The sequence below is a fragment of the Balaenoptera ricei genome, chromosome 9 (assembly GCF_028023285.1).
Source record: "Balaenoptera ricei isolate mBalRic1 chromosome 9, mBalRic1.hap2, whole genome shotgun sequence".
In the NCBI taxonomy this organism is placed as follows: domain Eukaryota; kingdom Metazoa; phylum Chordata; class Mammalia; order Artiodactyla; family Balaenopteridae; genus Balaenoptera; species Balaenoptera ricei.
Genome location: NC_082647.1, coordinates 57,787,988 through 57,813,003, shown reverse-complemented (window position 1 = coordinate 57,813,003; position 25,016 = coordinate 57,787,988). Strand labels below are relative to the sequence as shown.

The window sequence follows — 25,016 nt, the reverse complement described above, 5'->3', positions numbered from 1 at the left end:
AAAAAATATTAAAAGCAGCAAGCAAAAAGCAACAAATAACATACAAGGGAATCCCCACAAGGTTAACAGCTGATCTTTCAGCAGAAACTCTGCAAGCCAGAAGGGAGTGGCAGGACACATTTAAAGTGATGAAAGGGAAAAAGCTACAACCAAGATTATTCTACCCAGCAAGGATCTCATTCAGATTTGATGGAGAAATTAAAACCTTTACAGACAAGCAAAAGTTAAGAGAATTCAGCACCACTAAACCAGCTGCACAACAAATGCTAAAGGAACTTCTCTAGGTAGGAAACACAAGAGAAGGAAAAGACCTACAAAAACAAACCCAAAACAATTAAGAAAATGGTAATAGGAACATACATATCGATAATTACCTTAAATGTAAATGCATTACATACTCCAAACAGGGCTTCCCTGGTGGCGCAGTGGTTAGGAATCTGCCTGCCAATGCAGGGGACACAGGTTCAAGCCCTGGTCCAGAAAGATCCCACATGCCGCAAAGCAAATAAGCCCGTGTGCCACAACTACTGAGCCTGCGCTCTAGAGCTCGCGAGACACAACTACTGAGTCCGCGTGTCACAACAACTGAAGCCCGCGTGCCTAGAGCCCATGCTCCACAACAAGAGAAGCCACCGCAATGAGAAGCCCATGCACCACAACAAAGACCCAACACAGCCAAAAATAAATAACTAAATTTATGAAAATAAATAAATAAATAAATAAAATCCTCCAACCAAAAGATACAGACTGCCTAATGGATACAAAAACAAGACCCATATATATGCTGTCTGCAAGAAACCCACTTCAGACCTAGGGACACATACTGACTGAAAGTGAGGGGATGGAAAAAGATATTCCATGTAAATGGAAATCAAAAGAAAGCTGGAGTAGCAATTCTCATATCAGACAAAATAGACTTTAAAACAAAGACTATTACAAGAGACAAAGAAGGACACTACATAATGATTAAGGGATCAATCCAAGAAGAAGATATAACAACAGTAAATATTTATGCATCCAACATAGGAGCACCTCAGTACATAAGGCAAATGCTAACAGCCATAAAAGGGGAAATCGACAGTAACATAATCATAATAGGCTACTTTAACACCCCACTTTCACCAATGCACAGATCATCCAAAATAAAAATAAATAAGGAAACACAAGCTTTAAATGACGCATTAAACAAGATGGACTTAATTGATATTTATAGGATATTCCATCCAAAAACAACAGAACACACTTTCTCCTCAAGTGGTCACGGAACATTCTTCAGGATAGACCATATCATGGGTCACAAATCAAGCCTTGGTAAATTTAAGAAAATTGAAATCATATCAAGTATCTTTTCCGACCACCATGCTATGACACTAGATGTCAATTACAGGAAAAAAACTGTAAAAAATACAAACAAATGGAGGCTAAACAACATGCTACTAAATAACCAAGAGATCACTGAAAAAATCAAAGTGGAAATCAAAAATACCTCGAAACAAATGACGATGAAAACAAGACAATGCAAAACTTATGGGATGCGGCAAAAGCAGTTCTAAGAGGGAAGTTTATAGCAATACAATCCTACCTCAAGAAACAAGAAAAATCTCAAATAAACAACCTAACCTTACACCTAAAGCGATTAGAGAAAGAAGAACAAAAAAACCCTGAAGTTAGCAGAAGGAAAGAAATCATAAAGATCAGATTAGAAATAAATGAAAAAGAATTGAAGAAAACAATAGCAAAGATCAATAAAACTAAAAGCTGGTTCTTTGAGAAGGTAAACAAAACTGAAAAACCATTAGCCAGACTCACCAAGAAAAAAAGGGAGAAGACTCAAATCAACAGAATTAGAAATGAAACAGGAGAAGTAACACCTGACACTGCAGAAATAAAAAGAATCATGAGAGATTACTACAAGCATCTATATGCCGATAAAATGGACAACCTGGAAGAAATGGACAAATTCGTAGAAAAGCACAACCTTCCGAGACTGAACCAGGAAGAAATAGAAAATATAAACAGACCAATCACAAGCAATTGTGAAATTGAAACTGTGATTAAAAATCTTCCAACAAACAAAAGCCCAGGACCAGATGGCTTCACAGGCAAATTCTATCAAGCATTTAGAGAAGAGCTAACACCTAACCTTCTCAAACTCTTCCAAAATATAGCAGAGGAAGGAACACTACCAAACTCATTCTATGAGGCCACCATCACCTTGATACGAAAACCAGACAAAGATGTCACAAAAAAAGACTACAGGCCAATATCACTGATGAACATAGATGCAAAAATCCTCAACAAAATACTAGCAAACAGAATCCAACAGCACATTAAAAGGATCATACACCATGATCAAGTGGGGTTTATCCCAGGAATGCAAGGATTCTTCAATATATGCAAATCAATGTGATACACCATATTAACAAACTGAAGGGTAAAAACCATATGATAATCTCAATAGATGGATAAAAAGCTTTCTACAAAATTCAACACCCATTTATGATAAAAACTCTCCAGAACGTAGGAATAGAGGGAACCTACGTCAACATGATAAAGGCCATATATGACAAACCCACAACCAACATAGTTCTCAATGGTGGAAAACTGAAACCATTTTCTCTAAGATCAGGAACAAGACAAGGTTGCCCACTCTCACCACTATTATTCAACATAGTTTTGGAAGTTTTAGCCACAGCAATCAGAGACAGAAAAGAAATAAGAGGAATCCAAATCGGAAAAGAAGAAGTAAAGCTGTCACTGTTTGCAGATGACATGATACTATACATAGAGAATCCTAAAGATGCTACCAGAAAACTACTAGAGCTAATCAATGAATCTGGTAAAGTAGCAGGATACAAAATTAATGCACAGAAATCTCTTGCATTCCTATATACTAATGATGAAAAATCTGAAAGAGAAATTAAGGAAACACTCCCATTTACCATTGCAACAAAAAGAATAAAATACCTAGGAATAAACCTACCTAGGGAGACAAAAGACCTGTATGCAGAAAACTATTAGACACTGATGAAAGAAATTAAAGATGATACTAACAGATGGAGAGATATACCATGTTCTTGGATTGGAAGATATACCATGTTCTTGGATTGGAAGAATCAATACTGTGAAAATGACTATACTACCCAAAGCCGTCTACAGATTCAATGCAATCCCTATCAAATTACCAATGGCATTTTTTACGGAACTAGAACAAATAATCTTAAAATTTGTATGGAGACACAAAAGACCCCGAAGAGACAAATCAGTCTTGAGGGAAAAAAATGGAGGTGGAGGAATCAGACTCCCTGACTTCAGAATACACTACAAAGCTACAGTAATCAAGACAATATGGTACTGGAACAAAAACAGAAACATAGATCAATGGAACAAGATAGAAAGCCCAGAGATAACCCAACGCACCTATGGTCAACTAATCTATGACAAAGGAGGCAAGGATATACAACAGAGAAAAGACAGTCTCTTCAATAAGTGGTGCTGGGAAAACTGGACAGCTGCATGTAAAAGAATGAAATTAGAACACTCCCTAACACCATACACAAAAATAAACTCAAAATGGATTCGAGACCTAAATGTAAGACCAGACACTATAAAACTCTTAGAGGAAAACACAGGAAGAACACTGTTTGACATAAATCACAGCAAGATCTTTTTTGATCCACCTCCTAGAGTAATGGAAATAAAAACAAAAATAAACAAATGGGACCTAATGAAACTTCAAAGCTTTTTTGCACAGCAAAGGAAACCATAAACAAGACGAAAAGACAACCCTCAGAATGGGAGAAAACATTTGCAAACGAAGCAACTGACAAAGGATTAATCTCCAAAATATACAAGCAGCTCATGCAGCTGAATATCAAAACAACAAACAACCCAATCCAAAAATGGGCAGAAGACCTAAATAGACATTTCTCCAAAGAAGACATACAGATGGCCAAGAAACACATGAAAAGATGCTCAACATCACTAATCATTAGAGAAATGCAAATTAAAACCACAGTGAGGTATCACCTCTCACCAGTCAGAATGGCCATCATCAGAAAATCTACAAACAGTAAATGCTGGAGAGGGTATGGAGAAAAGGGAACCCTCTTGCACTGTTGGTGAGAATGTAAATTGACACAGCCACTATGGAGAACAGTATGGAGGTTCCTTAAAAAACTAAAAATAGAACTACCATATGACCCAGCAATCCCACTACTGGGCATACACCCTGAGAAAACCATAATTCAAAAAGAGTCAGGTACCACAATGTTCACTGCAGCACTATTTACAATAGCCAGGACATGGAAGCAACCTAAGTGTCCATCGACAGATGAATGGATAAAGAAGATGTGGCACATATATACAATGGAATATTACTCAGCCATAAAAAGAAACGAAATTGAGTTATTTGTAGTGAGGTGGATGGACCGAGAGACTGTCATACAGAGTGAAGTAAGTCAGAAAGAGAAAAACAAATACCGTATGCTAACACATATATATGGAATCTAAAAAAAACAACGGTTCTGATGAACCTAGGGGCAGGACAGGAATAAAGACGCAGACATAGAGAATGGACTTGACAACACGGGGAAGGGGAAGGGTAAGCTGGGATGAAGTGAGAGAGTAGCATTGACATAACACACTACCAAATGTAAAATGGATAGCTAGTGGGAAGCAGCTGCATACCACAGGGAGATCAACTCCGTGCTTTGTGACCACCAAGAGAGGTGGGATAGGGAGGGTGGGAGGGAGATGCAAGAGGGAGGGGATATGGGGATATATGTATGCATTTAGCTGATTCACTTTGTTATACAGCAGAAACTAACACACCATAGCAAAGCAATTATACTCCAATAAAGATGTTAAAAAAAAAAAAAAAAGAAAACTGTGTTGGATCTCTCATCTGGGGAAAAGGTGTACTTTTATTCTGATTATTTTTGCATTTGTTGTTGTTTGAAGTTTCAGTGGGATTGTGGTTCCTTTGACTGGTTGAGGGAAGAGAATTTTTTGGTTGAAGACAAGGAAGTGATTTTTTTTAATAAGTTTTTTTTTTTAATTAAAAAAATTTTTTTATAATTTTTAAAGGTTAGTTTCCATTTAGTTACTACAAAATATTGGCTATATTCCTCATGTTGTACCATAAATCCTTATAGCTTAAACAAAAACAAAAAAAAACTTATACACAAATGTTCACAGCAGCATCATAGCTAAAAAGTGAAAACAACCCAAATGTCCATTAACTGAGGAATGGATAAACAAAATATGGTATATCTATACAATGGAATATTATTCACCAATAAAAAAGAAAGAAGTTCTGTTACATGCTCCAAAATGGATGACCCTTAAAAATATTATGCTAAGTGAAAGCCAAACACTAAAGGCCATAATGTATGATTCCATTTATATGAAATGTTCATATACAGGCAAATACATAGAGACAAAAACTAAATAAGTGATTGTCAGGTGCTGCAGGAGAAGAGTGACAATTAACTGGCACAGGGTTTCTTTTTGGTGTGATAAAAATATTCTGAAATTAGATAGTGGTGACAGTTGTTGCTGAATTATATACTTTAAAGGAGTGAATTTTTGGCATTTTTGGTATGTGACTTACATCTCAATAAAGCTATTATTACAACAATTATTGAGGTAGGCATGACTCTAAAATGCACTCTAAAATCCCTCAAGATTGTCTGCCCTAATTCCCAGAACTAAATGTGTTGAAGAACACCCCCAAGATTACATTACCAAATATGGAAAAAAGAGATTTTGCAGATATAATTAAGATTACAATTAGCTGCCTTGAGTTAATCAAATCAGAAATTATCCAGGTGGAACAAATCTAACTGAATAAGCCCTTTTAAAGCAGAGTCTTTTCTCCTTCTGATAGCAGAAGGGGAAGTCAGAGAGAATTGTTGGCTTTGAAAATGGAAGGGGTCAGGTACAAGGACCGGAGAGCAGCTTCTAGAAGCTGAGAACACTTCATAGCTGACAGGTAGCAAGAAAACAGAAACCTCAGTCCTAAAACCACAAGGAACTGAATTCTGCCAATGTCCTGAATGTGCTTAGATGCAGATTCTTCCTCAAAGTCTTCAGATAAAACCCCAACCAACACCTTGATTTTGGCCCTCTGGAAACCTAAGCTGAGAACCTAGACAAGCTGATCCAGACTTCCACAGAACTGTGAGATAATAAATGGGTGTTGTTTTAAGCTGCTAAACTCATGGTAATCTATTACACAATAATATAAAACTATTATGGTGATAAAAGATACCAACTCACAGACTGAAGCTTAGTTATTCCTACCCATAAAAAGTACAGAAAATAATACAGAAAGTAAAAGTATATGACAAAAACATTAAAAGGTAAGAGAAGATAAATGAGTTACAAAGTTGGTTCTCCCATTATTCTGGAAGTATATTAACTTAAGGTCAACTGGAACAGAACAGGAATGCATATTGGAATGTTGATGGTAACCACTATAAGAATATACATTTTAAAGCTGAGGAAAAAAAATATGAAAATTGAAAACATAGATGATCAACCAAAAAGAAGGTAGAAAGAGAAAAAAATAAATGAAAAAAGTTATCTACACTTTCAGAAACCAAACAGCAATATGATGGGTTTAATGGACCCAACTATGCCAATAAATACATTAAATGAAAATGAAAAAAACAGTTCAATCAAAACACAAAAATCGTCAGATTAGATTTTAAACCAAGAAAACAAAAAAAGACTACATGCTGTTTATAAGAGGCATACTTTACGTATAAGATTGAAATTAAAATTAGGTCGGAAGCAAAACTAGACTGAAAGTAAAAATTACAGACAGGATTTCTTAAAATCAGGAACTAGGGTGGAATTTTCATCAAAATTTTTTTCTTCATCTATTAAAATGATCAATGTGGTATTTTTCCTGTAGCTGTTAATTAGTAAATTAAATTTATTAATTTTTAAAATGTTTAGCCAACCTTGTTTTCCTGCAATAAACCCTGCCTATTCATGATGTATTGTTGTTTTTAGATATCATTGGATGTAATCTGCCAATCTTTTGTTCAGGATTTTTACATTTATGTTCTTATGAGGTACTAGCCTGTAATTTTTTTTTTTGTAACGAACTTGTTATGTTTTGGTATTAGTGCTACGATGGCCTCATAAAATAAGTTATAAAGCATTCCGTCCTTTTTTGTTCTCTGAAAGAGTTTGTCTTGATATTACTTCTGCCTTAAATGTTCAGCTGAATTGACCAGTGACAGCAGCAGGCCTGGAGATTTCTTTATGGAAATGCTTTGAAGCAAAGATTCAATTTCTTTAAAGATACAGGATTATTCAGATTTTCTATATTTTATTTTATCAGCTTATTAAGTATGTACAAGGAATTCGTTCTTTTCAATCTAAATTGTCAACTTTATCAGCATAAAGTTTATATCATTTTATTTTATTTTTAATGTCTTAAGATCTATACCTTCTTTTTAACTGCTGATATAATTTGTGTTTCTTTTTCTTGCTCAGTCTTGCTAAGTAGCATTGTAGGTTTCTATTATACATTTACTTTCTCTTTCATTGACTTCTGTTCTTGTAATTATCTTCCCTCTATTTCTTTAGGTTTAATTTGCTGTCATTTTTTTTAACTTCTTGAAATGGAAGTTTAGTGCACTGATTTTCAAACATTTTTCTTTACCAAAAAATGTATTTAAAGCTAAAAATTCCCCCTTCTGCTTTAGCTATATCCCACAATTTTTATATCATACTTTTATTATCATTCATTTTTAAATAATTTCTAATTCCCAATATGATTTCTTCTTTAACACTGAAAATAGGTTGTTTAATTTCAAAAACCTGGCAGGTTTTCTCGTTATCTCTCTGTTATTTATTTGTAGTTTAATTCCACTGTGGTCGGAGAATATGCTCTCTATGATTTCAATCTTTTGACTTTTTTTTTTTTTTAAGGACTTGCTTTAGGGCCCAGCAGTTGATCGATTTTGATAAACTTTCCTTCTGCTCTTAAAAAAAATATGAATTCTTCAGCTGTCAAGTGTTGTAATATATATACACATGTATAAACATACATATACCAATATATCTATATCAATTAGGCAAATTTTACTAATATGTTGGTCAAACATATATCCTTACTGATTTTTTTGTCTGCTTATATTACCAAATTACTGAAAGTGGCACATAAAATTTCCCAACTATGATTATCAATTTGTCTATTTCTCCTTTTAGTCTGAATATTTTTGCTTTATGTATTTTAAATTTATTTTAGTAGGAATATACAAATTTAGGATTATTATATCTTCCTAACAATCTATCATCATTATGAAGTATCCCCTTTACTTTTACCAATATTTCTTACCTTAAAGTTGACTGTCTCTTAGGAATTTCTTTAATCTGATATAGAGTATCTACAAAAACCTACCACAAATATCATACAAATATCATAAAGTACTGAAAGGATGTCCCTTGTTGGCACTTCTATTCAACATTGTACCAGAAGTCCTAACCAATACAAAGGTTAGAAAGAAATATATAAAACCATCATTATTCACAAAAGACATATTGTATAAACAATTCAAAAGAATTTCCAAACTATTAGATTTAATAAAATGCTAATTTAACCACCAGATCATAGGAATCCAAGGTCAATATACTAACTAAATCAACGTGTGTGTGTGTGTGTGTGTGTGTGTGTGTGTGTAAGAAACAACAGGAAATTTAAAATAAAAAGCAATACAATTCAGAACAACGTTTATAAAACCACAATATTTACATAATGTTCAAAACGGGCATGACTAGTCAATGGTGACAGAAGAATGGCAGTTACCTCTGAGGAGGCTACTGACCGAGAAAAGGTACAAGGGATACCTTGTACCTTGTTCTAGGATACTGGAAAAGTTCCATATCTTAATCCGGGCAGTTTATGTGGTGTATATATATGAAAAAAATTCATAGAGTTGTACAATAAGATATGCATACATTTATGTGAATTATGATTTAATAAAGTTTTTCAAAAGAAAAAACTGTAATAATCTACTCACTGCCCTCCCAAATTGTCTGCAATAAAGGGCAGGCCCATTTTAAAGATAAGGCCACAAATGGCCCAAGGAAACATTAATCCACTTGTGAAGGGTCACAAGGTCACAAGTAGTAGACAGCAGAGACAGGGGGCCCTGATTTCCAAATCTTGTTCTTTTCACTGCAACATGGTTGGAAACAATAGTCAAAGGCAAAAATTTACTTTTTTTTCTTTTTTTTTTACTGTAAATGATAAGTCGGTTAATATTATCCAAATTGATTCAATAGAGCCAAAGAAAACTTCCTTTGCATCTCTTTCCCCAAGAACATTTTACACAAATTGAAAGATTTGCAATTTATTTCCTTTCTTCTATTTTACTCTAATACACAAAAAAGACGGCAGTTATGATGAAAAAGCAATGAGTATGTAAAGTACAAACTATAATCAGATGTTGAATAACAGAACTGACTATAATCATAGTTATAGTGAAAAGCAGTCCCGATTATTACTTTAAGCACTCTGGGTGCCACCTGCATCTTTAGAAACAACACACAAGCAGGACACAAAAAACCTTCTCTGGTATACAAAAAAATACGTACAATCAAAATAAAATTAAAGAGATTTTAAAGTGCAAATATAGTGAAGGAGATAATAACCGATCTACAACGTTTCTCAAATATATTGACCTACAAGTTAAAGGAAAAATGTCAGTGAATTAGAACTGTGTGAAACACAGATCTCTTACTTAACCTAATAAAAGACTTGAAGCAATAAAATGTAGGTTCCAAAAACGAATGATAAAAGCACAAGCTTTAAAGAAGGTAGAGTATCTAATATAAGCCTTTATACATTTTAAAGAGAAGGAATTTGATGCTCAGAGAAGTAAAAAATTTGGTTAAAATCACACAGGCCATGAAGCTAGTGAGTAACACATTAGAGGTAGGAACCCAAGGCCACTGATAACACCACACTGCCCCAGACTCTTTACCAGCAGGAAGAAAATTGGAAAGCAGTAACAACTGTATTTACTAAGAGGAGTTTAATAGTTGCCTACCCATTGTTATTGTGTATTTATGTGTATGTACATATATAGAGAAGAGGGAGTAGTGTAACGTAAGAGATATATATTATGAAGACATTGTTCCTTTTGTTCTCATTTTAAGTCCAAAATTTAAGCCCTCTTGTATGGTTTAGAGATGGAAAATAGTTGTACTTTTACATAAACTTTCAGTAAAACACTTCACATATTAAAAATAAATTTAACTTATTGGCACCATTATCACCAAGTCCAAAAGAAAATTATTTTCTGAAAACATTTCTCCTTTTTTTCCCAAGGAATATATCAAAGAGAGCTGCAACAATACCTCCTATCCCACACACATGCTCTTCTATGACACAACCTTACCACTCGCCAATCAAAAGAAAAAGTCTAATTTCCCTCTTCTTGAGTCTGGACCAGCCTTACGACAAGCCTGTATTCAAAGGAATGTGGTAGAAGAACTGCATGACTCCTGAGCCTATATCAGAAAAGGTCATGCAGCCTCTATGTGGTTCTCTTGGAACTCTAGTTCTATGGGAAGCCAGCTGCCACGTAAGAAGTCCAACCACCCTGAGATCACCATACCGGAGCGGCCACATGAAGGCATGTTGACTAACCAACACAGCTGTACACCCTTCCAGCCATCTCCACCAAGGTGCAAGTGAAGCCGTCTTGAACCTGCTACACAAGCTTTCCACCAGCTGAGTACTGCTTAGTCACCTCAGTCAGTGCTATGAGGAGTAGAAGAATCAGTTGATCCCTGCCTGAATTATTCCTGACTCACAGAATACGTGTAATAATGATAAGATGATGGTTGCTTTAAGCCTGTAAGTTTCAGGATAGTTTGTTACAAAGCAATACTAGGAAAATATATCCGTGGACACTTGTAAATTAAAGCTATTATAGGTTAGGTTTTTCTTTCAAGAAAAAAAAAAAAAAACCTCTTTATGAGATCTCCTATAAAACAAGTAAAATTATTGGTAACTTATTTACTACTCTCCCTGAAGCCTTAACCAAAACAACTTATTTGGCAGAGGATATACGGGCGGGGGATTGGGGCTAGGGGTGCAACACATGCCGGCAGGTCAGTTCTAGAAGATGTCAGGCCCGGTATTCAAAAACAGAAGAGATGATTAAATCATTTGATCCAGACAGAAAACAAAGATAAGTATATGGATAATAAAACTGACCCTAGAAACACACATTTTAAAGACACTTAAGGAATAAACCAAACCTTAATAAACTTAAACCTTAAAAGGCAAGGAGAGACTTTTCTCCCTAAAAGGATAGGTGACCTTTCCCCTCTTCTGACATCAGTCAGTGCACCTTTAGGATCACTGAAAACATTTATAAGCTCTGAATACTAAAGTAATTAAAAATAAAAGGTACTTGTTAAATAGAATGTTTTGGCAATAGCACACTGCTACATAATTTCTATGTCACTACTGTTCAAACTAGATTATTTGTGCTTTGGGGAATTCTGCAACATCTGGCAGAAAAATGACAGCATTGGGTGTATACAGACTTAGAACCTGAACATAAAGAAACCTGGGAGAATAAAATATATCTTTGAAAGATGAGAATTTACACTGACAGATGACAGAGACTGTGCTCCCTCACACGCTCATCCAGCTTTGCCCTAGAAAAAGATAATGGCACACAAGCTTTAATACAACTTCCACAAGCAACGTGGGTACATTTTATAAACAGATGTTCTGCCAAAGAGTAAAATGCTTCTATTTTCACCTTTTTATTATGCTTACATCTTCAAACCAACAACCTAAATGGACTGTAAAATAAGAGTAATTCGGTTCAAGAATTTCTTTATTCTCAAGAGCTCTACTTGGCAGTAGAGGACCATGAAACAAATTGTAAGCATATTTAAACACTTCAACAAAATTGAAACAGATGATCTATATTTCACCATGTTTCATGGTATTTTTCGGTATTTATGTAATATGATTTGGTGAAGGAGATATTAAATCGGAATTTAGTAGATTTAGATTCATCACTGGCTAATGTAATGACTTTCGTCAACTCAATATATATACATTGGCATCATTTCTAAACTGCCTGTCAAGTTTATCTTGCTTTATAAAGAAACAGATGTACTTCAGAACACACTGATGGTTGGCACCAACTTTACCAAGTGATTTCATTATAATTTCCCAAATGGCAGCTGTTGGAGAGATAATGACTACAGGCAGTATATGAGCAAGACTGGTTTAAACATTGGGAAAAGAGAAGAATACTACAAAGAAAGATTACATCTTTACTCTTTTTTAACCTATTCCAATTTTTATAATACACAATGCAGCAAGAAAAAAGGGAAAGATCTGCAGGTAATACTTCGGGAGACCTTTTAGTCCAGCCACCTCATTTTACGATTGATAGATAGAACCATATCTCAGAGGGGTTAAATGATTTGTCCAATGACAGAGAGACGGCAAGTGGCAAAAATGTGGTAAGAGCCCGAGTTTACCATTTCCCAGTCCTGCTCTCCTTCTAACAATACAATACAGCCTCCTCAATGGGAAACAAGTTTCACAAATGTTTCTAACAAGAAAAGCCCATTAAAATATTGAGTGTTTTGGAAACAATAATTCATTTCGATATTTTCTAATTTCATCAAGGTGAACTTTTGTGAGGAATATCCATCATAGTCAGAGTCTAGAAATGCCCTTGCCTGGTGGCCACAGATGACAGACACCTTTTGACAGTAAGTAAAATGGAATGCAGAATGCAAACCATTAAATAAATCCATGTTTTTTGCATTACACACATCTTGCAGTCACAATGAACATCAAAAGACCCCCCCAGTTGTCTTGCTGGATATAAAGCAATCTTTGAGAAATGGACATCCAGCATGCCTGCATTCTGATACGGTAAGTGAAGCTTCTGGCTCCTTCACAGTTCTTTATCCTTTCCCATCTGTGAGTATAAGGCCCCTCTCATTTTGGACAGCAATGTGTATAGGCCAAGCCTTCTGTTTTAACAGGGCTTAAGATTTAACAGAAAAGGAAGTTATAAATTAAGGTAGTGTTAGGGTTTCATGTTGTTCCCTTACCACTGTTTTCCTGAGGTTTAATCAATTAAAAAATTTTTTTAAATTTTTTAAACATTCTCTTCATTCAATTGCGAAACTCAAAGGCTCTGCTTTGGTACAGGATCAACTTAAATAAACTTTCAAAATAAATATTTAATAGTTTACAATTAAGACAGAAAATGTGTACTTAAATATATTTAATAATAAATTAGTCAATGGTTTCATGTCCAGTAATCTCTCTTCTGACATAGCACATATCCCTGTGACCAGGGGTTGACTCCGAACAAGGAGAGAAAGGAGAATTTCAAATCCCAACTCTCCCCAGCACCAAATAACAACAAAATCAAAACTTAATTTTAAAAAGTAAAAATGCATTATAAAAAGTGAGCTGTAACTCAATTCAAATGATAAAATGTATATAAGGTGTACAGCATAGGGTCCAGCTTATATGAAGAAAGGTCTAATAAATATATTCTCTGTCTCAATTCAATGCTGCTTTAAGCATACAAACACATTGCTATATAAACATTCTTTCCCACCTTCTTCCACTCCCAAAACCATTCCTAGGCAACCTTTTTAAAGTTAGTAGTGATTGTTTTGCAAAGCAATGTAGTACAAAATCTTGGCTTTGTAGCTACATTCTGAACATCATGTCCTGTTCTCTGAAAGCCTTTTTACTCCTAAAAGGCACACAGTTTCAAGCATCCCCTGTTCACTGAGTGCTGCCGCTACTGATTTAACTTCCTTACTAGCTCACACCATATATGCAGGTAGAGAATAGTGGCCAGATTCTTCTGGGGATCCCTAATGTAATCATCTTTCACCCATACAGAAGTCAGCTCAATATTTTAAGCCCCTCAAGACAAAACACATATTGAAATTTACAAAAAATAAGTAATGAGAATATTTTATGATATTTTTGGTAAAAAAATCCTTAACCATTCTAAAAAAAGCTACAAAGAAGATAGTCTTTCAAATTCAAAAGTAATTATTTTAAACCAATTAACACTATAAGGTTAAGCATTAGACAAAGGTATTCTCACTACCTAAATAAGTCTATTCATATTTTATTAGAGTTCTTACCTATGGTAGTTCTTAAAATAATTGACACTTTGTTTTCTAATAGACTCTTGCAAAACTTCAGACTTGCTACCACAGAATTCTTCTCCAACTTGCATCAACCTAGTTGGACAGAAAGATTTACATAAATTTCAGCAACATGTTTATTATAGGGAAAAAAGAGAAGTACAGGTCATCTTTATTCAAAGATAACAAATCATAAAAATTTGGATGTTTGAAGAAATTCTAAAGATCACATTCATTACAGTTTACAAACATCCAAAGGGCAGAAATATTTAAACACACTCACACATAAACCTAGCAGAAATTAGACTCTGAATGTTCAATTATCTTTACTTCCATTAAGTTATACATTACAACTCAATGATTCATGATTTCATTGATTATCATGGTTCAATAAATCAAACTAAAGAATAAGACAAGATCTGAAACACTACCTGCTGATTATATCCAAAACAAAGATGAAGTCATCATATTTGAATATAGACAAATCAGTTCCAAGCAAGTAGGTTTTTACTTTCAGTTGAACATCCTATTAAAAAAAAAAAACAATAAATAAATATTTCAAGTAAATCCAAAATATAGAAAATAAGTTCTCAGAACCATTTTTTGTACAGTTACACATTAAAATGAGACAGCAATAGATTCTTAACTTGATAAAAAAAATATCTAGTTAGGCTAATAGTCAGCATATTTAGGGTGATATCATAGAGACAATTCCATGAACATCAGATATAAAAATAGTACAAACTTGGGGTTTCCCTACTGGCGCAGTGGTTAAGAATCCGCCTGCCAATGCAGGGGACGCGGGTTCGAGCCCTGGTCCAGGAAGATCCCACATGACATGGAGCAACTAAGCCCGTGCACCACAACTACTGAGCCTGCACTCTAGAGCCCGCGAGCCACAACTACTGAGCCTGCGTGCCACAACTACCGAAGCCCGCGTGCCTAGAGCCCGTGCTCCGCAACAAGACAAGCCACTGCAATGAGAAGCCCGCGCACCACAACGAAGAGTAGCCCCCGTTCACCACAACTAGAGAAAGCCCGCGCAGCAACAAAGACCCAATGCAACCAAAAATAAATAAATTAATTTTTAAAAAAATAGTACAGAACACATCATCACTACTAATACACACACACATGCAAGATAAGAATTATATCCTCATACTAGATATACTGATAAAAATCATTATTTGGGCATGGTTCAGTAAGCTAGAAACCCCAAAATAATCAATTCAAAAATAATTAGAATTAATAAGATGATTGTGTGAAGTGTTTAAGTACAGTATATAAAAATTAATAGTTTTCACGTATACCTGGCTGAAGCACCTAAAAATGGAGAGATTTCATTTAAAACAAATATTGAAAATACAATATACTTAGGAATAACTTTAATAAGAGCTATCAGACCTATAACAAAAAACTAACAATTCTAATGGGATACAAAAGAAATTTCCATAAATTGAGAGTTAAGGGACTGAATACATGACTAAATACTGTAAATGTCTATTTCTCCAAGTTAATGTAGAGATACAGTGAAATTCTAACCAAAATCACACACAAAAACTTTTCTTCTGAACAATTATTCTAAAATTCACTAGAAATAATAGACAATAACCTCTTTTTTAAAAATAGCACTTTGAAAGGATGAAGTTATCAGTGATGATGGAGGACTTGTACCACCTATATTAAATATATTAAAAACTATCCAAAAAATGCTAGCAATATAGAGAAAAGTCAATGGAATAGGAAAATCAGAAACAGTTCTAATACACACATAAGAGCTTAATAAACAGCAGTAAAAACTACTGCTTTCTGATTATTTACCTTTGTCAAGCATTATACTAAGAACTTTACATATTATCTTTATTTTTAAAACTAAAACATGATATAAAAACATTTAAAACAAAGGAATAGTCAAGGATTTATCAGGAAAATATGAACAACATAAATACAGCAATGGTAATAATAAAGCAAACTAGAATTCACTGCAAAATGCCTAAGGAGAAAAGAGCTATTTTTTTTAATTAATAAAGAGAATTATGTACAATGAGGGTAAGTAAAGTGGTTATTAGCATTGCATCATCAATCAACATGGCATCTGGTATAAAAACAAAAGCTGTTAGAAATAAAAGAAAAACCTGACAAAACTACAATCATTCTGGAAGATTAAAACTCCTCCCTCAGAACAGCACAGACCAAGAAAACCACAACCAAATAAGAATATAGATGAGAATAATACATATAAATAATAAACTGCTTTAATTTACATAGAGAACCTAATTCCCAATACAAAGAAGAAATACATGGTTATTTTTCAAATGCCCCAGGAAGAACTTTAAAAGAAGTGGGTGGTTTATTAGGCTGTAAAGAAAATCTCAAATTCACAAAAAGTAGAAATATTCCAACCCTAATTTTCTATAGTAAAAAGAAAGAAATAATAAGCATTTTAAAACTGTCACTTCTCACGTATCAAATATTTAAAGACTAAAAAGAAAATCTTGGAAGACCAAGACTTTCATATGGTTGTATATGTAAGCTCCATGAGGTCAAGGACCATGCTTTCACCACCATCTTCTTAAACCCACAAACAGTGTGATACACATATTATGACTGATACAACCTTTTTCCCTTAAAGGTTCTGATTGAGTCAAAATGCATGGAATATTTGCGACAATATTCTAAAAACTGAAAAGTTTTTATAATAATAATCAAGGTGATTACGATTCTGAGTTTAGTTTTATGTCAGAAATGTTAACTATCTTCTTATGCTTCTCAATCATCATTTATCATCTCTATAATAAATTTATGATGTCAATAAACTGTCACATGCTCACTTGTGCTTTGGAATTTAGCATTTCAGATATTAGAATTATGGTAGGTATAGCATATATTATATAACATCCCCAGTGGGGTCTAGGGCAGTATCCCAAAATAAAACACATTTATATCCCTTCAACATATGAATGTTCACCTTAATGGGATAAATAAATACTACAAAAAGCCAAATGACAATACTGATCAGATTGTGCTATCAAATGAATTCAATTCCTGCCAGGTTTTGTCTGCCAGATGTGTTCTCAAAGAACATTTACTTTTCAGAGCTTTTGCCTTCTTCAATTGCATTGAGCTTTGTAATTTCAATTTAACACACACTAATGAGTTCCTAACGTACACAAAGTCCTGTGTAGAACTGGATGAGAATTGGGGTTGGAGGTGCAAAAGGGACTTGAAGTGGGTGGAGATGAAGATATTCTAAAACTTGAAACCTACAACACAATTATCTATATTCAAAAGCATGATGACTTTCATTAAACTGGCCAAACACTTAAATGATAATAGCTTTACTAAATCTTACATTTAACAGATATTCCTATATCAAGAATGACGTTAGGTTGCCAGACTGAATAGAAACTAGCTGTATAAAATATCAGGCCAATAATCCAAAGTACTTTGAATTACCAGAAATTCTATCATAGATTCTACAATTTCAACAAAGTATAATTAGAGCCTGTTAGAAGACTAAATCAGAAACAACTCATATCTGACCTTAGAGAATGAGATTTTCCTTTCTGTTATACATAACATTCAGAAAAAAGTCAGCCCCAACCCATAATTAATGGAAAACTAAAAATTAGTTTCATATGGTCACATCAGAAAATATAAAAGGCGAAGATCTTACCACTATCACATATTTAAATATTAAAGTATAAATTCAAAGAGCATATCCAATAGAAAGTTATCAAAAGTTAGAAGAGCACTAAATTATAACTGCTAAGTGATTCTTGAGGAAATTTATGTTTTCAGTACATATTTTCCTAAACAATTTTTTCAAAAGAAATCCTATAAAAGATTTTCAAACTAAACATCAGCTTCATTAGAAAAATCAAAAATACATTTTAAAAGACCATAATATGGTCAAAGTGTCTATCGTCTTCTAAATTTTGAAGCAGTCCAAAAAGAACAAAGTTATCATCAAAGAAATTACACTTATCTAGGAAGTAAAAATTTTTAACAAATTAACAAATTTAGTTATCTGATAACAACTGAGCTACTAAACTGCAAAAGAAAAGCCAAGGAATACACATTCGGTCAATAAATACATAAGATTCACTCAAGGCACAATAATCACTGACTTAGAATTCTTCATTCTGTTCTAGACTCCAACCCAACTATGTCACCTATTATATAGTTATCCTTTTCCTAAAATTAATAGAAAAGGAAAAAAACCACACACACAAAATAAACAGTATCTCAATAAGAAAACAACTTCTTTAGGAAAGCACAAATCTGTTAGGACACTAAAAGCAAAATGTGATCAAGGAATATTTCCAATGGATATTTTCAAATTAAAACTTTTTCTACTGCCACTTATAGTCAAATATAATTGACAACTAAATTACAGAACTCAAATGGTAGACTTATTCCAAAGAAAAACTAACATATGATTAGATCTGCAGGGAAAACAAATACAGAAAACTTAAATACTGAATTTCTAAAACAACTTTGACATGAAGGTTTCTATTGCTTTGGTAAAAAAATAGTTTAAAAAAACCAAACCTGCCATATTCGTGTAAGTCCATGTTCTAATTTCTTTTTTATGTAGCCACGATCAAAATTTGTTTCTTCAGTACCCATCATATTACTCCCTTCTGAAAATAAAAGATGGTATACGTTTTAAAATTTGCTTCACATTTTTGTTTTCAAAAAAAAAAATTTGGATTCTCATATACTGTAAGCATGTGTAAAATACAGAAAATATTCTCAATATTTATACAACGAAAACAATGGCAAAAAAATAGGAATTAGGATTAAACTCATTTGATAAAATAGACAAATTCAGACTCTGAAATGTTAAGTACTTTACACCTAAGACCACTCAGCTTATATGTGATTATAGCTGGGATTCCAATTTGGGTAGTGTTGTCCCAGAAACCAGATTCTTAATGACCCATAAACTGCCTACTGCCAGGGCATTACAGGACCAATTAACCCAATTTCCAATTAATATGCAGGTTAACAAGAGTACAGAGTGCAAAACTGCTCATGCAGTGAGGCAATGATGCATACATTTTATATTTTTCATGATCCAGAATACTTTTATCCATTCCAGGTAAATAATCTAACAACGTCCAGTTTAACAAGTAAGATCAATGACCTGCCTCAAAATAATTCTCCCCCTAAAAGCAACTGAAAATACACATACACATTATATTTTAAAAATTATGCCTTTGTGCAAGTAAACTGTGCAGAACAACTGAGGATATGATCTCATCTGAGGCTAGCAGGGTACCCACTGGTAAGCAGCAAAAGGCCCTTTCATAGGCCAGGCCCCAGATACATGCCTAATGTACCTGTGACTACTCCTACAGCTTAAGCCATATCATCTGTATGGTCTGGCTATTACGAACCCAGCAGCTCAGAGCAGTGCACCTGAGCTACAGCTTTAGTTTATTTAGAACGGTAAAGTGTTCGGACACCAGTAGTATCACTAGAGAACTACAACAGATGAACTCTAGAGGCCCTTTCAGCTGTATGAAGTTCTGTGAAGAATAACTTTTAAATTACTGATTCCTACAATTTTAGTCCTTAATGTGAATACGAGAGGAAGAATTTCTGGTGAACAAATAACTTTTTACAGCCCTAGATATTGTCAGCTGACTATTAGACTGACCAGAGTCCTCAACATTCTTAAATTATACAGATTAGGGTGAAGGAATTTTAGCAAAGAGGACTAAGTATAGAAGGTTCAAATAGAGTTTTAAGTTTGAATCTATACCTCAGTGAAAATGCATACAATACGTAATACCTGTAAACTATTAGCCTGAAGCAAAAAGCGAGCTTCACCATGATGAGTATATATTGTCTTCTATACTCATATCTAAAGTACGTATTAATTTTGTTCCAAACTTTTCCTTTGGTTTCTCCTTAAATAATGTACTAGAAAAAGGAAAAGAGGTGCTGAGATATCTAAACAGGTACCATATCTAGAAAAAAATAAAGGTTGCCAAAACAAGATAAACTTTGTGGGGAAAAAATCCCTTAAGCCCAGGAATTCCCTAAGAAAAATGAAATTAAAAAAAAAAAAAAAAACGCCTATAGACATTTCATTATTATTATAATCATCTCTCTTGATCCATTTCCTTTGATGATATTAACAACAACCAGTGTAAGCACTTTTTACATTTTCTCTAAACTTTATAGCAATCCTACAGGTAGATGTGTTACTACACTCTGAAGCTTTTTGTTTGTTTTGTTTTCTTAAGCTATCATTTTAAGGAGCAAACTGAGGCCTGGAGATGATAAAGTGACTTCTTCACATTCTCGCCTTTGGTAAATGGCAGTCAAACCTTGAAGCGAAGTATCTCTGACTGCAAAGCCCATACTCCCAGAGGTAGTAGAGGAATTGGGTAAAAATAGTCTGGCCTAGAATCCTGGCTCAATGCCCACCCCTGTTTTCTGCTTTCTCCTTTCTCTCTCTTCCTTTAAACCTCTTCCTCCCCCAACAATATTTCTAAAAGAATGAAAATGCTTCCACAGAATTTACCTTTCTTATTTTTTGCTATCTATATTTATGAGCTTCTTATGAGTCAAGATAAATATTAAACGTATGTCTTCTATATTACCAAAATCCTATGTTTAATCAAACTAAGATTTGAGCATTCCTCCACCCACCCAATCACAGAAACCAAACACTTCAGAAATTAGAAGTTACTAAAATAACTTGATTGAGTAGCTATGTTAAACTGTATGTAATACAAAAAAACAGGTACAGTATAATTTATTTTGCCCATACTAAATACTGGTAGACTCATTTATTACTTTTAAAAGTATTTTGAATACTTAATCTTAGCTATTGTTCAAGGATAATCACTTAAGATATATAATTACATGAATGAAGTAATTTAAACATGCCTAGTTAATATAATTTTCAAAGATTTGCTCTTTATGACTACACCATAGACATTTAAAGTTGTATTTTGCTTTCAAAGATGATATTTAAAAACATCATCTTTTATGAAATTTTTATGTCCTGCTATCTATTTTCAGGAAGAAAAGTATCAGTATAATTATTAATTCTTAGAATCTAGTTTTATTAGTACAACTTGAATATTAGCAAAAAAGACTTAATATTGAACATTAGCATTAATTTTATAGTAAATTTGGACAGACCAATGTCCTACCTAGTTTGCAACTCATTTTTTTTTAAAGCTCTTTCTTAATAACTTAGTCCTAAGGTCATCACCACATATTCCTGGAAACTGGTAATACCTATCACATAAGAAGCCCTTCAGCCCAGTTAATCCCCAAAGGTAATAGAGTTTTTATAGTAGCTGAATCACTTTCTCTGGTAAACATTTAACCTATGGTCATCATGGTCCCTGAAATTCTAAAAGTATAGCTGTCCCTTTTCTTTCTCCTTACTCCAGAAATACGGCATATTTATAGTTCAGTTTTTAAAATCAAATCAAAATAATTTCCTACCAGAAGCAGAAGTAGTATCCTCACTGTCATGCTTTTCATGCCATTCCATAGTTCTGTAATAGCTGAGCATAACCTCCCACAGTGCTTTGCACAGGTCAGCAAGGCATGGAATATAGCTGTCTGGTGTAACATGCTGAAGAAAATGACAAGAGCCAACTTTCAAATTATCATGTTTACTTTAACACAAAGTTAATCAAAATAAAATGTTATGGTGTCAATCAAATGCATTGAAGAATTAGATAAGAAAATTTCTTCCACTGATGTATCTAAAAAGAAAGTTCAATGGCAAGAAAATTTTGTTCAAGCAATTCCTATTTCAACATGGCTTTTTAGTATTCATTAGGAGTATCAGTCCATATACTATGAATCCACATACTACTGAATGGCAAGTGCTCTCATAACCAGGAGTGCAAACTTCCCCAAATATATTTTTTCAAAGCCATGTTCTTAGCATGAAATGCAGCTTCACACTCACCCTTGGACCCAAGTTACAACTTGCAAAAAGGTGGTCATATTTTACAAGTCAATCATTTTATTTATGTAAATTAAGTAAGTACCTTTGACAATCTGCAAATTCTGTAAATCACATGGATATAGATATTTCATATTTGACAACAGCATTTTAAAATGTTTTATATAACATGGCTATGAAACAATATGTGGTCCCAAATCTTCTCCCTAAAGGAAATGCATGGATTTTTCTCCCTCTATCCTTTGTAAAAACTATCAGTTTGTCATTCTGCCCTTTTTTTCTGCAGGTAGAGTAATGCCTCGATTCTATTTTGCAGGCTTTCTGTCTGTCACAATGGAGCATCTGCTCCATCATTTGAGATTTCGTAGCATTTCTTCAATTTGTAATCAATCCACCACAACTGATCATGCTGATAAAACACTGAAAGGCTAATAAGACTATGATGTAAGCCCCCCAAAATAAATAGGTAGTAGAAATAAGCTATATAGAAAGTATAGCTATGGTGTTATCGAGGCTCAGGAAATCCCAGTTGGTAGTCGTCCTCTCTCTTTCAAAAAGTATTTTTTCTCTCCATAATGATTTCCCCCTCCTCTAAATTCCCCATTTACTAAAACATTCATTCATCAAGCAATTAATAAGAATACTAATTTGTATGACTCAGCAAGTACACTTTTGTGTAGGCACGTCAAATCTCTGAAACTCAACTAAGAAGTAGTAAAATAAAGTTGTTAACCACTGGAGTCAGACTGCCCAAGTGGGGCTTATGCCAAGAACAGTACAATGGTTCAATCTTATAGGATCTATTAACATAATCTGTCACATTAATAGGTCTAAGAAGAAAAACAAAATGATTGTCCCCAAAGATGCTGAAAACCCTTTGACAAAATTCAACAGTCATTCCTAATAACAACTCATGAGAAAATAAAAACGGATAAACATTTCCTTAAGATGAGGAAACTTTAGTGCATACCCACTGTGGTCAGGAAGAAGACAAGGATGTCCACTATCTCCACTACTTTTTAACTATGTTCTTGAGATACTAGCCAATGCAATTAGACTAGAGAAAATGATAAGAAGCAAAAGAATAGGAAGAGAATAAAACTACTTCTATCTGCAAATGACATAATATACCTAGGATATAATTCCTAGAGAATGAATGATAAAACTCAAACAATAAAAGAATTCAGCAAGGTAGCAGGTTATAAAATTAACATATAAAAATAACAGAATTCATATACACAAATAATAACTATTTATAAGATACAATGAATGAGAAACCTCCACTTATAATAACAACAAAAAAGATAAAAATTTTAGGAATAAACTTAACAAAAAATGATCCAAAATTCTATGAAGAAAACTGAAAGACATAAAGGTAGACTTGAACAAATAGAAAGACATCCCTCACTCTTGGTTAGGATGTCTCAACATCATCGAGATGTCAGTTCTCCCTAAGTTAATTTATGAATTTACTGAGATACCAATAAAAACAAGAAATAGATCCGGCCTCATATAAAAATATGGTATATGATAAAGATGGCATCTCATATCACTTAAGTGAAGACAGTCTTTTTCATTATTAGTGTTGGGACAACCTGATAGTCAGTTGGAAAAAGACTAAATTAGATCTACTCCTCACACCATCCACAAGAACAAACTCCAAATGGATAAGACAGCTGAACCTAAAAAATAAAACTATACTAGCACCAAAAGAAAACATGAGTTAATTCTTCTCTCACCTTGATATAGGTAAAGGCTTTCTAATTATGACTCAAAATTCAGTGGTAATGAAAGTAAAATTTGATAAATTTTACTACATAAAAATTTTTATAAATTTTCTATAACAACAACAACAAAACAACAGTAAACAAATCAAATGATAAACTTGAAAAAAGTATTCACAATACATGTCACAATAAAAAAAATCTCACATTTATAATGAACTCTTAAAAATTTGGGGGGAAAGGACCAAAAATCCTATAGAAAAATGGGAAGAAGATATAAACACACTTAACAGAGATATAAAGATGGCCCTTAAATATTTGAAAACATATCCAACTTCACTCATAAGAGGGCAAATGTAAATTAAAACTACAGTAAGAAACAAATTCTCAGGCATCAGATCAGTGAAAATTTTAAAGCTGCCCGTTAACAAAGATTCTCCCCTTGACCAAACTCTAGCCAGCTCCCTGAGCCCTCTCCCCTTCATTAGGCCTCAATCTTGACCTACAAAGAGTTGAACAAGACACTAATGTAGTTTCTAGCAGCTCACGGCCACAACCCTAGGATGACCCTAGCGCCCCTTAAAGTGCTTGCCTGAGAAAAGTCAAGGCTGCCAAAAGAATATATTGTTTGTTCCAGCTAAAACCTGAAGATAGGGCCCCTGTCTCCCAGTCTCTGAGGGAGAAGGTGGGAGCCTAACCCAGATGGGTTTCACATGGACCAAGCCCCCTTGTTTTTTGTAATTTTTCACTTCCTTGCTTCTTCTGAGCCCCTGCTCATCCCCCTTCCTAGTCCCTCTTTCTCCCTTTACAATGCCCAGTGACCCCTGTACAAATGGAAGCTGAGTTCAGTTCACAATGGATTCTTTTCCCCATTACAACAGTATATTACTGATTGAAATCTGTCCATACCACTTTAATCAGTGTCCAGTTTTGTTTATCTTTGATACCATATATACTCTGTTGGCAAGGCTGTGAACAAAAAACAGGAACTCTCATCCACTGCTGGTGGGAATGCAAAATGATACAATTCTCTGGAAATGAATTTGACATTGTCTAACAAAACCACACTGTCTAACAAAACTACATGTGTATTTTCCCTTTGACCCAGCAATCTCACTTCTAGGAATTTATCCTGAAGGTGTACTTCAAAC

The 25,016-nt window shown here is 34.0% G+C and overlaps 1 protein-coding gene across 2 annotated transcripts in view; it reads right to left on the bottom strand.

Moving 5' to 3' along the window:
• The window catches only part of VPS50 (VPS50 subunit of EARP/GARPII complex), a 128,532-nt gene that overhangs the window by 50,050 nt on the left and 53,466 nt on the right, over window positions 1-25,016 (bottom strand). For both annotated transcript variants that reach the window (XM_059933852.1, XM_059933853.1), the window contains 4 exons: window positions 21,670-21,802; window positions 18,745-18,836; window positions 14,622-14,716; window positions 14,188-14,286 (listed from right to left, as the gene is read on the bottom strand). In XM_059933852.1, the coding sequence (XP_059789835.1) occupies window positions 14,188-14,286; window positions 14,622-14,716; window positions 18,745-18,836; window positions 21,670-21,802 (419 nt within the window). The remainder of the gene's footprint in view (window positions 1-14,187; window positions 14,287-14,621; window positions 14,717-18,744; window positions 18,837-21,669; window positions 21,803-25,016) is intronic.